Raw genomic sequence first — 15,257 nt, forward strand, 5'->3', positions numbered from 1 at the left:
GCACGCAGTTTACGGACAAATGGATAGGACATTTTTCAAATTTTCTAAGCTGCAATCTTTTCATAACTCAGAATACAGCAGTATTTTTGTTGCCATCAGTTCTTAATCACAGTAATGATCTTTTAGGAAACACTTGCAATTTAGTGCACGTCAGAATCACAGAATGGTTTGGATTGGAAGGGACCTTAAAAATCATCTAGTTCCAACCTCCCCCACATAGGCAAGAACACCTTCTGCTAGTCCAGGTTACTCAGAGCCCTGTCCAGACTGGTCTTGAACACTGCCAGAAATGGAGAGACGAGTCCATAACCTCTCTGGGCAACCTGTTCCAGGACCTCACCACCCTCACAGTAAAGAATTTCTTCCAAATATCTAATCTAAACCTACCCTCCTTCAGCATAATACCATTCCCCCTGTTCCTTCCACTCTATGCCTTTGTAAAAAGTCCCTCTCCAGCTCTCTTGGAACTCCTTTAAGTACTGGAAGGTGCTAGAAGGTCTTGAATCCTTTACTTCTCCAGTTTGAACAGCCCCAATTCTCTCTGCCTGTCCTTATAGAAGAGGGGCTCCAGCCCTCTGAGCATCTTTGTAGCCTCCCCTGGGCTTGCGCCAACAGGTCCACGTCTTTCTTGTGTTGGGACCCCAGTGCTGGACACATTTCTGCAGGTGGGGTCTCAGGAGAGTGGAATAGAAGGGGAGAATACCCTCTCTCCACTTTCTGCCCATGCTGCTTTGGATGGAGCCCTGTAGGAATGGAGTTCTGTAGGAAGGGATATGTTTGTTGCAAATCTTGCATCCCTGAAATGCATAAGGATAATATAGGTTACCCCATTCTATTTACAGTAGTTTCACGAATACAAACGGCATCATTTTGACTAAAATTTTGCTTCCAAACCGGAAAAGTGGCTAATACTCAGGAGTGGCTAATATGTGAATCATTTTCTGACATTTCCACCCCCAGAAGTGGAAACCGAGGTGCCAAGTCGAGAAACTTGCCAGTAAAAGCTGGCATTTCGCGATTGTTACAAATTGTTACTCTGTTGCGCCGCGGGTGGAGCCTGGCTCCCTGCAGACAGCACGGGGTGCGGGGAGAGAGGCAGGAGAGCTCTCTCCTTCCATCCTCTGCCGCAACCCCGGGGAGAGACGGGGGGACCCCGTGCTGCCATCCCCGCGGTCTGGGGGGAAGGCGGGGGCTCTGTGCTGCCATCCCCGTGGCCCGTGGGGTAAGCGGGGGACTCCTGTCCCCGCCCGCTGCGGCAGGAGCAGGCAGGCTCTGTTCCCGCCCGCCGCTGCCACGGGAGCGGGGAAGCTCCGTTCCCACCCGCCGCCGCTGCAGCAGGAGCGGGGTGGCTCCGTCCCTGCCTGCCACCGCGGGGCAGAGCCGGGGCGGGGTGACCGAGCCCAGTGGCAGCGGCAGCCGGCCCCGAGTGGCCCAGCCTAGCGGCAGCGGCGACCTGGGCCACCTGGCCCCGTCGGCAGCCCCGAACGGGCCGAACCTGCGCAGCCTTAACTGAACCAGTCAACCCCGCCCAGCCGTGGTTCTGTTACTATTTGGCAACTTTGTTGCACGTGAGTCCTCTCTGCGAACGACAGAGCGGCTTATACTCAGGTGCGGCTTATTTATGGACAAAGAACGAAATATTTGCCAACACCCAGAAATGTGGCTTATAGTCCGTGCAGCTTGTATTCGTGAAATTACTGTAATTTTGAGAACAAAATGGTATTCTGAAGGAGAATTTCTTTTTTTCATTTTAAATCAATGTGTGATGAAAGGTAGCTGCATGGACTTCCATGAGGCTTCTAAAATGAGTGGAAGGACCAGTTGTTTCAGAAATAAGAGCTGGCATGGAAGAATGCAGAAATTACTGTTTTGGAAGTTGCAATCATTTTCTCTAAATTGCTTTAGCAGTCATGTGCAAGAAACTGATGTAGCAATGGTATATTTAGCCTTTCTACTTATGCAGATATTTGATTATTTTTTGTTTAAGGGTTTTAAATTTTAACAACAAACTTAAAGATTTGTCACTGAATCTCTGAATTACCATTCATACTTGGAAAAAGTGAGACTTTTTTTTCTCCTTTTATGGGTTCTGTTTAATTGCATCCTGTCAGATAATCAATATTTGAAAAAGAGGCTTTTCTACGCTACTGTATATAAAAAGTATTTGCACCTTACTGTGTAGTTGTACTCTTTTATTCAAAAGGAGGAGGGGGGGAGTGGTAAAATAATTTTAAAATCCCCCCACTATTCTCAGGAAACTTTATTCTCTTGGGTCTCTGTCTATTGTTTCTTGGTAATAATGTTCTCACTTAAACTGGGAAAAAACTTAGAATCTGAATCATCTAACATTGAGAAATAAGTCTCTTGGCTTATTCTCACTATAGCCATAAATAGTCTTTTATACCTATTTCCTCCCATCACCCCAAAAAACCAAAATTACTCTGGGAGCATAGTTTTGTGGGTTTTTTTTTTTTGCAAACACACTTTGCAATGTTGACAGCTTATTCACTTAAAACTTATACAAGATTGTGTTTGTTGTTTTGTTTTTTTTTGATGTAGTATATGCTTCAAAGGACCCAGGACCCAGATGAAAATGTTGCTTTGGAGGCTTGTGAGTTTTGGTTGACTTTGGCTGAACAACCAATTTGTAAAGATGTATTATGTCGGCATCTTGCTAAGTAAGTATTAAGAATTAGAACTAGTTATTTTTAAATATTCATCCTTAAACTTCAGTTAACTTTTTCCTGGTTACTCGTTTGGAGACTGTATCTAGCTTGCTGTATGCTTGGGAGTAGTTTCTTGTAGCTAGTTCTTGTGCATATTGAAAATGACTGTATCACAAAAGTCACTGAAAAGACTTGAGGGTTTCAGACTTGGCTCCCGAGGCAACTTAAACTGTGTCACTTGTGCTTTATCTCAAGCTTAACATCCTGTTAAGTATCAGATGGAGGCAAAGGTATACTAACATGCACTTAAGCTTAAACAAGCATCTCCATGTGACATTACCGATAATATCTGGTGTACCATGAACATGTTTTCTTCACAACTGCTATTGTGAGCATTTCTGTGAAATGCTTCTATGTGCATAGTCATGCCAGGGGTTCCCCATCTTTATGAAGACAACAAAATGACAAGATAATTTAATTTAGGAATCAATTTCACATCAATTTCCAGGGCAATTTAAGCTTGAAAGTATGTATAATGTATTTTTCATGCTTCTTCAAACTGACAGTATTTTTTTAAGCTTCAAAAAATATTTGTAAGTTTAAAAAAGTTGCTATAAACCTTAAAATGTAGATCCTTGATTGAAAGGGAATTGAATACCCATGCTTGAGATTTAAACATCTGCATGTCTTCAACAGTGCTAATAATTTATTTCCAGACTAAAGAATTTTCAATAGGAAATAAATTCTTCAGTGGTCCCAGTAAATGAAGACCCAATTTTTTGATATATGCGTGGAAGGTTTTTGAAAACACTAAAGCAGTTCTGTCTGTGATTTTGCTCTTCCAGTAAGAGTGTGGAGAGGAGATGCATTATTTTCAGCAAAAATGACCATTTTAGATGTAAAGCAATTTTAAAAGAAAGGGAGGGACTTTCCAAATTTCAATTTTCATAAGCATTTAGAAAACAGAATTGAGATTAAAGTAACTGCTGTAGCAGTACAGGAATAGGAATTGAAAACAGATGAACCAATGTCATGAGAAATCACTTTTGAGTTTTAAAATGTTTTTACTCAAATCCTACTCTTATAGTTTAAAATACAAAAGAATGATAGCACAGTTCTTGATTCTACCTACGTCCTTCCCAACACACATATTAATACTAGTCACTTTCTCAGTATAAATTGTAAACCTATTCTGTCCTACATGAACATTGACATTACAACAGCTTCATCCTTGATTTCTGGAGTTTTTTTAAGAAACTTTTTAACTTCTAGTTAAACAGATAACAGTAACATTACATATCTCTTATCTTTCAAAGTCATATTTGTTGAAAGAGACTTGTTTGTTGGCAAGTCTTTTTGATTAGGGAGCTATATAAATTTGACAATACTTGATGATAGTCTTAATTTTTTTATATTAGATTAAGTGGGAGAAGATCTTCTAGAAAACTGTTTGTTTAATATCTTGTTCCATTTTGCTCCTGTAGGTTTTTTAAAAAATATATACCTCCTGCATACTTCATGAAGTATGCTGCAGAAATGCCAAGTAATGGGTAGCAGTCTAAATACTTACTGTTCTTTCATTGAAAGTTCAGAAGGTAATTGTTGTGAACAAGTATAGTAATTTCACGACTATAAGGCGCACTCTTTTGACTAAATTTTTGGTCTGAACGCGGAAGTGCGCCTTATACTCCAGAGCGCCTTATATATGGACAAAGTTGGGAAATTTGCCAACCAGGAAGTGCGAACCGTGAGCCGAGCCGTGTGGGGTGAGCGGGACCGGGCAGCCCCCAGCCAGCAGTAGCCGCGTGGGCTGGGTGGGACCGGGCAGCCCCTGGCCAGCAGGAACCGCACAGGGAGAGAGGGAGCGGGCAGCGCTGTGCCGCCCCGAGCGAACCGCGGCCGCCCTGAACCCCGCCTCACCAACCAGGGGTTGGCGGGAGAGCCGGGCCCCGTGCATGGGGAGGGCGCATGGGGCTATGTTTAAAGGCTACACCAATCTGTGAAAAATGTTTGCAAATTGAGCACCTGCCAGTAAACTCCATGATCGTGGGATTCTGTTACTAATTAGTTACTTTGTTGCAAGCGGCACGGATCTTCGCGGCAAAAAAAAAGTGCACCTTATAGTCCGGTGCGCCTTATATAATGTGCAAAGTTGCGAAATTTGCCGACTCCCAGAGGTGCGCCTTATAATCCGGTGCGTCTTGTGGTCGTGAAATTACTGTAGTTTCAGCTTCTCAGAGTCCCCATCAAGGTATTGGCAAAAAGCAAGTTTTAATATGTATTTGTGAAAGTGTGACTTTACAGAGTTTGATGGCAAGGCTCCTTCTATTACTACATAGATGAAGCATATATAGGAAAATTGGATTAGAATCAATTTAGAATTATTTGCATGGAGACCAGGAATGCAAAAGGGGGTAAGGGTGCAAAGGATATGGATATAAAAGATAAGGGTGCAGAAGATTTTAACAGCACTTAATCATTGACTAGTTTAACATTTAAAAAGTTATTCAGAAGGATTATTATAGTTATAACAGTGACTTAATTATAAATTCACTATTGAAACATTCATACCATAATCAATTCACACACACACAAGTAAACCCATTTGTGCACCTATTTCTATGTGTGTAAATGTACCTATTGTAAATTCCCCTTGGGTTCAGTGAAATGCATCAATTCCCTTTGCATTTCCCAACAGGTAAGGGTTGCACCTGGAGGAGCATGGAGATGGGGGGGGAATATCAACCTAGACCTCATCTTCAACAATGGTCCTTTGAGTATCACAAACTTGAGGGTTTGCAAGCTCTGAGAGGCCCCGCTCAGAGGGAGGTGCTGACTCAGCCCACTGCAGTCTAGGAGAGCTCAAAGGGCCTCACTGACTCAAGTCGGTAACTACTGGGATTTTTTCCTAGAAAGTCCAGTAACAATGGTACCGTTCCACTTGGGCTGTGATTAATTTTAAAAAGGTTTTGTAACAATGGTACCACTTCACTTGGGCTATGAATCAGGTAAATTATTTACCAGGGCTAACAATGACAACTGCATATCCTTGTTCTTCACTTTGGTCAGGCAGATGATGTTCCTGTCATGTTCAGTGTTGTTCCTACCTATATAATGCAAGAGCTACTGGCACAGTCAGAGACACTTCAGTGCCCAAGTGGTACAGTCAAGGGATGCTTCACTGCTCAGCTGGTTCAGTCAAGACTTGTCTGGAGTTTCTGAAATCATAGGGCAGGCCCAAGAATGAGGAGGATGCACCACTACAATGCTTCCATGACTAAAATCAATCTCTCTTGCTCCACAGAGTGGTGGTGTGGTTGCCTCTTGCCTCTGCGCCTATACACAGGTTAATGACATGTTCCAGTTGTAATTTGAGGGAAATTTATGTTTAGTTCATATTGCCATTGAGATGTATGACTATTATTGCTGACCTGGATGCATTCAGAAACAATACTCCTCAACTGCAGAATATAGGGAGACTGAGTCTGTTGCTGGTGCTTGGTCAGTCCATGGTGATTTCAGCATTAGTTTGATTTGGCATGTAATACATATATTTATTTTTATGAATTTATTTTTGTAGTGAATGTGTTTATATGTGAAATACTTGACTTCTTTTTCCCCGAGTCTTTTTTTTTTTTGCCATATATCATTACCATTGGAGACCCATGACCATAATCAGTTTAATAACTAGGTAAAGTTCTAATATAGACTAATGACAACTAATGTCAATATCTCTGCAATGTCAGGGACTTGTCTTAAGGAGTGATACTTAAAGTAATCACAAAGGAATAGGAGGGTTCGATGTAGTTAGTCTTCCATCCTTAAGAGTAGTGAGGTACAGTTTTCAACCATAGGCAAGTAAAGTGACAAATAATATACAGGAGTGCCAATGTAATAACTTGTTTATCAAGCATATTTTGGAAGTGTGAATTCTTACTGAAAACTTTTGACTTAATTTCTGGAAGGTACTTCAAAATAGATTTCATCATGTGGAAGAATATCCTATTTTTAAAGTGTAAAACTCAGTTGTGACATCTGACTACATCGAGTTAGATATAAAAACTTTTTCAGATGACAAAGTATTAATGAACCTCATAAAATGGAGTATGTTTAAAGTACTGGCTTGTTATCAGGTTAAGTTTTTGTCTGGGGTGGAGTTTTTTTTGTTGTTGTTGTTTTAGTTGGAGGGAGTGTGGTTACAGCCAAAATTATGAATCAACTAACTGAAAACCAACTCGCTTTATTTATGTGTTATTTTGACATAGAATCATGGAATCTCTTGAGTTGGAAGGGACCCATAAGGATCAAGTCCAATTCCCTACTGCTTGCAGGACTATCTAACACTAAATCATATGACTAAGAGTGTTGTCCAGATGCTCCTTGAACTCTTGTCAGGCTTGGTGCCATGACCACTTCTCTAGGGAGCTTGTTCCAGTGACTCGACCATCCTCTCAGTGAAGAACCTTTTCCTAATGTCCAGTCTGAACTTGCCCTGATGTGGCTTCATTCCATTTCCTCATGTCGTATTGCTGGTCACCAGAGAGAGGAGATCAGCACCTCCTCCTCCACTGACCCCCTTGAGGAAGTTGTAGATTGCAATGATGTCACCCCTCAGCCTCCTCTTCTCCAGGCTGAACAGACCAAGTGACCTCAGCCACTCCTCATCAGTCTTGCCCTTGAGACCCTTCACTGTCTTCTTTGGATGGTCTCTAATAGGTTTATTTCTTTCTTATATTGTGGTGCCCAAAACTGCACACAGCACTCGAGATGAGGCTGCACTAGTGCAGAGTAGAGTGGGACAATCACCTCCCTTGCCCAACTGACGATGCTGTGCCTGATGCACCCCAGGACACAGTTGGCCTTCCTGGCTGCCAGGACACTGCTGACTCACATTCAACTTGCCATTGACCAGAACCCCCAGGTCCCTTTCTGTAGTGCTACTCTCCAGTCTCTTGTTCTCCTGTTTGTCTGTACATCCAGGGTTGCCCAGTCCCAGGTGCAGAATGTGTCACTTTTCTTTGTTAAACTCCATATGGTTGGTGATTGTTCAGCCCTCTCATTTGTCTGCCTCTCTGCAGGGTGCCTCTGCCTCCAGGGACTCCACAGCTCCTCCTACTCTAGGATCATCAACCAACTTACTTAATGTACATTTGATTCCTGCTTCCAGATCATTTATAAAAACATTAAAGAGCACTGACCCTAAAATTGAACCCTGGGGAATTTACGGATAACCAGTTGCCAGCCTGATGTGACCCCATTTACTATAATCCTTTGAACCCAACCCATCAGCCAGTTCTTCACTCAATCTATTATAAACGTTTCTAGTTGTGTGATGGACATTTTGTGCAGAAAGATACTGTGAGAGAGTATTGAAAACTTTGCTAAAAATCCAAAATTCCTCACAATCTACTGGTGTCCCTTTGTCAGCTAGATGGGTGACCTTGTTGTAAAAGGAAAGTAAGTTGGTTAAGCAGGACTTCCCTCTCGTGAACCCGTGCTGGCTGTGACCAATGACTGCATTGTCTCTCAAGTGTTTTTCAATAAGCCCCAGAATAACATTCTCCATAATTTTACCAGGTGCTGAAGTGAGACTGACAGGTCTGTAGTTACCAGGGTCTTCCTTCTTGACATGTATCAATATTTCTTTGTAGACTGATACCTGTGCTGGTAAATGGTATGAAATATTCAGAGATTGATATTATTCTGTTAAAGGTAAGCATTCCTTTCTTTTATACTCAGTAAGAATATCTGGTTAGCTTCTGACTTGTAAATCAGAAGGTTGAGCTGGTAGACCAGATCTGGTCTGCCATCTGTTCATTGGAGATTTAGCTTTCTGGGGCAGGATGCAATGTTTCAAAAACTGAATGCAACTGCTGCCATTTTTGTTGGAAAATAATATGTGAGTTTTTCTGCTTTGCTCCTCTCCCCTTCCACCCAATTTCAACAGAGCTGGGATTCTTTTATACATGAATTACTGCAGCAAAGCAGTTTATAAAGAAATTATCAGAATTAATTTTAATGCCCTTCTAGCTTGAACTACACAGTTTTTTCCATCACAACATTTTAGAATGTGTCTGTGTACTAGAATTTCTCTATCTCTTCTTCTTTCTAATTCCTTCCCATCAGGAGTAATTTCTTAACAAGAAGAGTACTTTGTGCTTTTCTGTGAGATTACCTCTGTTGCTTCTGTTTTCCTGAAATTTTTCTGGTAAATACTGTATTACAATGCAGGAACAATGGCATTTTTAGTTAGCTAGGCAGCACAAGTGGAATGTGAATTTTTCACGTTTATAAAAATTGAACTAAAATTTGCACTACATTCTTAACTTCCTTGAACAATATAGTTGCACTGGTTTATCTGATAAAACATTTTTTGACAGGGGGATGTTGAAGAAGATGAAGCTATTCCAGATAGTGAACAGGACATAAGACCTCGTTTTCATCGTTCACGGACTGTAGCTCAACCACATGAAGAAGATTGTATTGAAGATGATGATGATGATGATGACAATGATCTTGATGATGATGATACTATCTCTGACTGGAATTTAAGTATGTCAAAGTAATGTGTAAAATGTTTTAAAATATAGCTACTTGCATAAATACAAGAACCACAGTAAACAGGAATTTGAGTATAGAAATACTGAGACTTTGCTTTTGAATAGAAAATGAACTATCTGCTGATATAATTGGTGTTTCAGGCAGAGGGGGAGTCTTTCAGGTGATGTTTTGGCTATATAACTTGAAAAATCTAGTCACCTCTAAACTTATTTTGAATATGGTCAATAGAGCTGCAAACATCTACTAGATGCAATTCAACAGAAACTTTGGATTTTGAATTTTAATTCTACAAGGTAATACAAAACATGTATTACTGTTTACTTTAATAAAAGTCTTTGGGGTAGATTGACCTAGTCTGGATGCCAGGTGCCTGTCAAGCTACTCTATCACTCCCTCTCCCAGCTGGATAGGGGAGCTAAAATAAGATGGAAAAAAACTAGTAGGTTTAGATAAGGCAGTTTACTAAAGCAAAAGTGAAAGTTTATATGCACACAAAGAGGAAAACAAAATAGGTTTATTCTCTCCTTCCCATTAGTGTGTGATGTTCAGCCCCTTCCCAGAAGCAGAGCTTCAACCCTCATAGGGGTTGCTCCAGAAGGCAAACATTGTAAATAATTAATGCCCCCCCTTCCTCCTCACTTCCTTAGCTTTTATATCTGAGCTAACATCATGTGGTATGGGATATCCCTTTGGTCAGTTTGGGTCAACTGGCCTGGTTTTGTCCCATCCCAGGATCTTGCCCATCCCTACCCTACTGATGGGAGGTGGAATGTTAAGAGAGTGCTGATTCTGTGCCAGTGTTGTTCAGCAGTAACCAAAACACTGGTATGTTGTGAACACTTTTCCAGCTACCTATGCAAAGCACAGCACTGTGAGGGCTGCTATGGGGAAATGAACTCCAGCTCAGTTGGATCCAATACAATCTTGCACATTGTTCTTAGCTTAATAATGCTTTCTTTTAGTTCAGTCTTTCCTCTAAATCTGGTTTGTGTTCGATTTTTTCCTCCTACATGCTGCTATTGACCACTATTACCAGTAGTTCAGATGTAGTACAGATGAATGTGCCTTGAAGTTTATGGATCAAACAACTTTGAGACATATCTAAATTTTAAAATAGTACTAATACTGATACTAGTTATTATAATTTAGAAGACAAAAAACACAAACATATTTTCCTTTGTAAAGTATCTTTTTTATGGTTTTAAATTCATAATACTATTCTTGTAGTCATTGTGTGTAGAGATTGCAGAATTAAATCAATATTTTCTGGAAAACATAACTGAAATGACAGACGGTGCTCTGTGGTCCACGGTTTTGGTTAAGAAGATGAGGAAGCTAAAGTTCTCTAGGAAACAGAGAGAACAGAACAGTTAAGAAATCTGTTTTGATGCCATCTGTACTTGAGAGAATTTGGATTACAGTAAATTCACGAATACAAACCGCACTGAGTATAAACCGCACCTCTGGGTGTTGGCAAATATTTCGTTCTTTGTCCATAAATAAGCCACACCTGAATATAAGCCGCTCTGTCGTTCGCAGCGAGGACCCGCGCGCAACAAAGTTGCCAAATACTAACAGAACCGCGGCATGACGGGGGGTTTACTGGCTCAACTAAGGCTGTGCAGGCTCGACCCGCTCGGGGCTGCTGACGGGGCCAGGTGGTCCAGCTCGGTGGTGCCGCTCGGGGCTGGCCACCGCCTCTGGGTTCGCTCGCCCCGGTCCCGCTCCCGCCGCGGCGCCGACAAGGCACGGAGCACCCCCTGCTCCCGCCACGGCGGCGGAGGGTGGGGGCAGAGCCCCCCCTCCTCCCCGAGCCGTGGCAATGGCGGTGCGGGGCCCCCCCCATCTCTCCCCCAGGCTGCGGCAGAGGAGGGAAGAAGAGAACTCTCCTGCCTCTCTCCCCGCCCCCTGTGCTGCCTGCAGGGAGCCAGGGCAACAGAGTAACAATTTGTAACAATCGCGAAATGCCGGCTTTTACTGGCAGGTGCTTGGCTCGGCGCCCTGGCTGGCACGTCTGGGGTTGTAAATGTCAGAAAATTATTCACATATTAGCCGCCCCCGAGTATTAGCCGCACTTCCGGGTTTCCACCAAAATTTTTGTCAAATTGCTGCAGCTTGTATTCGTGAAACTACTGTACCTGAATTTCAGAATTGTGTGCCCTATTTCTTATCTAGTGCTCTATATTTGACTTCCAATTTGAACAGAGAAGAAATGTCAGCACAGCCTGACAGCAGCATTGGTCATGGGAGGTCACCTTTTTTTCCTCTAGTAGAAAACTGAAACAGTTTAAACTGAAGTACCAGGTGCTGGTCTTGGGGAGTCTTTGGTGTTTATTATTGTTTTTTAGTGGAGATCTGCTCTGAGTTGAGGGCTCATGTTTGGTTTTATTCAAACCTGTTGGACATCATCTAGAAGCAGAGTAGAAAAAATTTTGTATTTATTATCTATTCTAGTAGTTGTTACCTCCCAACTGAAAACATGTCTGTGTCGTTTGGGCTCACTAGCAGTTTAGGTCCAGTTTAGGATTTTTGCATGTTACATTTGCTATGTACAGTAAATTCACGAATACAAGCTGCACTGAGTATAAACCGCATCGCCGGGTGTTGGCAAACATTTTGGTTTTTGTCCATAAATAAACCGCACCTGAGTATAAGCCACTCTGTCGTTCGCAGCGAGGACCCGCATGCAACAAAGTTGCCAATTAGTAACAGAACCGCGGCAGGGCGGGGTTTACTGGCTCGGTTCAGGCTGTGCAGGCTCGACCCGCTCGGGGCTACCGACGGGGCCAGGTGGCCAAGCCCGGCGCAGCCACTTGGCGCGGCCGCTTGGGGCCGGCCACCGCCTCTGGGCTCGGTTGCCCTGGCCCGGCTCTGCCCTGTGGTGGCAGGCAGGGACGGAGTCCTCCCAACTCCCGCGGCCGTGGAGGCGGGCGGAGACGGAGCCCCCCCTGCCTCCCCGAGCTGCGACCATGGTGGTACGGGGCCCCCGCCGCCTCCCCGAGCCGCGACCATGGCGGCACAGAGCCCCCGCCTTCTCCCCGGGCCACGGCAATGGCGGCACGGGGCCCCCCCATCTCTCCCCCGGGCTGCGGCAGAGGAGGGAAGGAGAGAACTCTCCCACCTCTCTCCCCACCCCCCATGCTGCCTGCAGGGAGCCAGGTTCCACCCGCGGCGCAACAGAGTAATAATTTATAACAATCGTGAAATGCCGGCTTTTACTAGTAGGTGCTTGGCTTGGCACCCTGACTGGCACTTCTGAGGTTGTAAATGTCAGAAAATGATTCACATATTAGCTCTTCCTGAGTATTAGCCGCATTTCCGGTGTGGGAGTAAAATTTTAGTCAAAATGGTGCGGCTTGTATTCGTGAAACTACTGTATATTTTACCTGATTACCTGTTTTGTATATACAGTAATTTCACGATTACAAACCGCACCATTTTGACTAAAATTTTGCTCCCACACCGGAAATGTTGCTTATACTCAGGGGCGGCTAATATATGAATCATTTTCTGACATTTTCAACCCCAGAAGTGCAAACCGAGGTGCTGAGCCGAGCACCGACCAGTAAAACCCAGGTTTACGTGATTGTTGCAAATTGATTAGTCTGTTGCGCAGCGGGTGGAGCCAGGATCCCTGCTGGCAGCGCAGGAGGGGGAGGGAGGCAGGGGAACTCCCTCCTTCCCTCCTCTCCCGCAGCCCGGGGGAGGTAGGGGCTCCATGCTGCGAACCCCGCGGCTTGGGAGGGAGGCAGGGTCTCCCTCCTGACTGCCGTGGTGGGAGCGGGGGCACTCCTTCCCTTCCTGTCGCCGCGGGAGCAGGGGGGTTCCTTCCCCTCCTGCCACTGCCGCCATGGGTGCCAGCGGGCTCCCGTCCCCTCCTGCCACCGCCGCCGCCATGGGTGCCAGCAGGCTCCGTGCCCCGCTGCCACCACAGGGCAGCGCCGGGCCAGGGTGAGTGAGCTCAGAGGCGGCAGCCGACCCCGAGCGGCAGCACCGAACTGGACCACCCCAAGCGGACCGAACCCTCACAGCCCAAGTCGAGCCAGTAAACCCCCCCCCCCCCCCGCCACCCCCCCCCGATCCCACGATTCTGTTACTATTTGGCAACTTTGTTGCAAGCGGATCCTAGCTGTGAACGACAGAGCGGCTTATAATTGGGTGCGGTTCATTTATGGACAAAGAACGAAATGTTTGCCAACACCCAGTGATGCGGTTTATAGTCAGTGCAACTTGTATTCGTGAATTTACTGTACTTTTGGTTCAGTTGGATCAAGGAACTGAGATCATAAGCTGGAAAAAAAATCAGTATAAGTACTGTAATACGAGCATTCTCTATAAATCCATCTTAGCATTATTTTTCTAGACATGTCAGTCCCACAGCAGACAACCAGAATAAGGATTTCTGAATCATGTTTTGAAACTGTTCTTTTATGAGCTTTTTTGTGCTAAAATATGAGTTTAAAAACTTTCAAACAAATTTCAAATTAGTGTTCTTTGTATTAGGAGTAAGCTCAAATCAGAAGTCAGTAAATTTCAGTCTCTAGAGGTTGATGATTTTGCCTTTTTTTTGCTTTGAGACATAGATCATGTTTGAACATTTTCTTTTTAATTACTTGCTAGTATTTTTTGGCTATTTCTCTTTTCTCCCTAATTTCTCTGGTATGTTGCATTCATGTCACAGACCTTCCCTCTTTTGTAGTGTTACACCATCCTAAAATTATGTAGTTTATATAATGTTGCAATATAATGTTGTGGTTCCCATCAGTGAGTGTATAAGTCCTTTTAGAGACTATAAAAATGCTGCAAAAATAGCTCTCTAAAAGCTATGTCTTTGTACCAGAGCACAATGGATCCCTGTGTATTGTAATGAAATTGATACCCTGGAAACTCAAAGTTAAAATGAAAAATCATACTGTCTAACTACAACTGCTTGTATAATAAGAAGATTAACGTTATTAATTCCCCTCAGGGAAATGTTCTGCTGCTGCTCTAGATGTCCTGGCTAATGTATTTCGTGATGAACTTCTGCCACACATCTTGCCCCTTTTGAAGGAATTGCTTTTCCATCCCGAATGGGTAGTTAAAGAATCTGGTATCCTTGTTCTTGGAGCAATTGCTGAAGGTAAGGCAACAGTTCATATCAGGTTACTGAATTTTTATTGGTTCTAAAGCATCTCTGGGATTCCTTCTAGGTGAATTTACTTGTGCAAGGAAGTATACATCCTTAGTTGTTTTGGTTTTTTAGTGATTAATCTTTACATCTACTAGTTGATGACTGTAGTTACTTTTTGTTTTTCATTTTCAAATCTGTGCATTTTTTTGAGGCTTAAATAACTTAGATAATTTCTTTTATTCCTCCCTTTCTTAACTGTGTAGCATATATTTATCGGTGTGTCATTAAATACTTCCTTGATTTGATACAACAGGAGTATTTACATTTCATTCAGTGTTTTCAGAAATGGAGAAGACAAGTCACATGACTTCAGTGCCCTGAGTTGCTTTTTATGGATGGCTCTCTGATTTAAATGTGTTAACTTCCATTTCTTTGTATTTACTTAGAGTCTTGGCTTTTTACCTGTATTTCCATAATCACTGTCCATTTTGAAAATTGAGGGAATATGTTTGGGTCCATGCCTGGATTATCTATCTTTCCCGACAGTGCCTAGTGAACATATATTTTCTTTGTTGCTAGAAAACATTTTTGTTTGGTTTGATTTCAAGTCAAGCAAGGTAAAAGTTAATACTTCTTGCAAATCTCAGTATATTACTGCCCTTGCTGACTCGAAGTGTGCAGTTTTTATTGTTGGTCAGTATTTGTGTTATATTAGGAGAAAACAAGAAGAAAATTGCATTTTTAAAGAAATTTTTTTTAATGATATTGTTATAGATACTCGTGACAAATCGGAGAGGCCAGTTCAAGTTAACCATAGAAAATTTATTAGCAAGCGATAACTGAACAAAACAGCGCTGGGCAGTTGGGGAGTCAGCGCTCCACCAACGACTCGCACTAGAGAACATTTTCAGAGACCC

General features: G+C 43.1%; 1 protein-coding gene across 4 annotated transcripts in view; it reads left to right on the top strand.

Annotated features, from left to right (window-relative positions):
* Positions 1-15,257, top strand: part of LOC117005078 (transportin-1-like) — a 189,411-nt gene that overhangs the window by 144,895 nt on the left and 29,259 nt on the right. For all 4 annotated transcript variants that reach the window (XM_033076326.1, XM_033076327.1, XM_033076328.2 and 1 more), the window contains exons 10-13: positions 2,560-2,678; positions 8,318-8,378; positions 9,047-9,218; positions 14,197-14,349. In XM_033076326.1, the coding sequence (XP_032932217.1) occupies positions 2,560-2,678; positions 8,318-8,378; positions 9,047-9,218; positions 14,197-14,349 (505 nt within the window). The remainder of the gene's footprint in view (positions 1-2,559; positions 2,679-8,317; positions 8,379-9,046; positions 9,219-14,196; positions 14,350-15,257) is intronic.

Source organism: Catharus ustulatus, chromosome W (assembly GCF_009819885.2).
Source record: "Catharus ustulatus isolate bCatUst1 chromosome W, bCatUst1.pri.v2, whole genome shotgun sequence".
Lineage (NCBI taxonomy): Eukaryota > Metazoa > Chordata > Aves > Passeriformes > Turdidae > Catharus > Catharus ustulatus.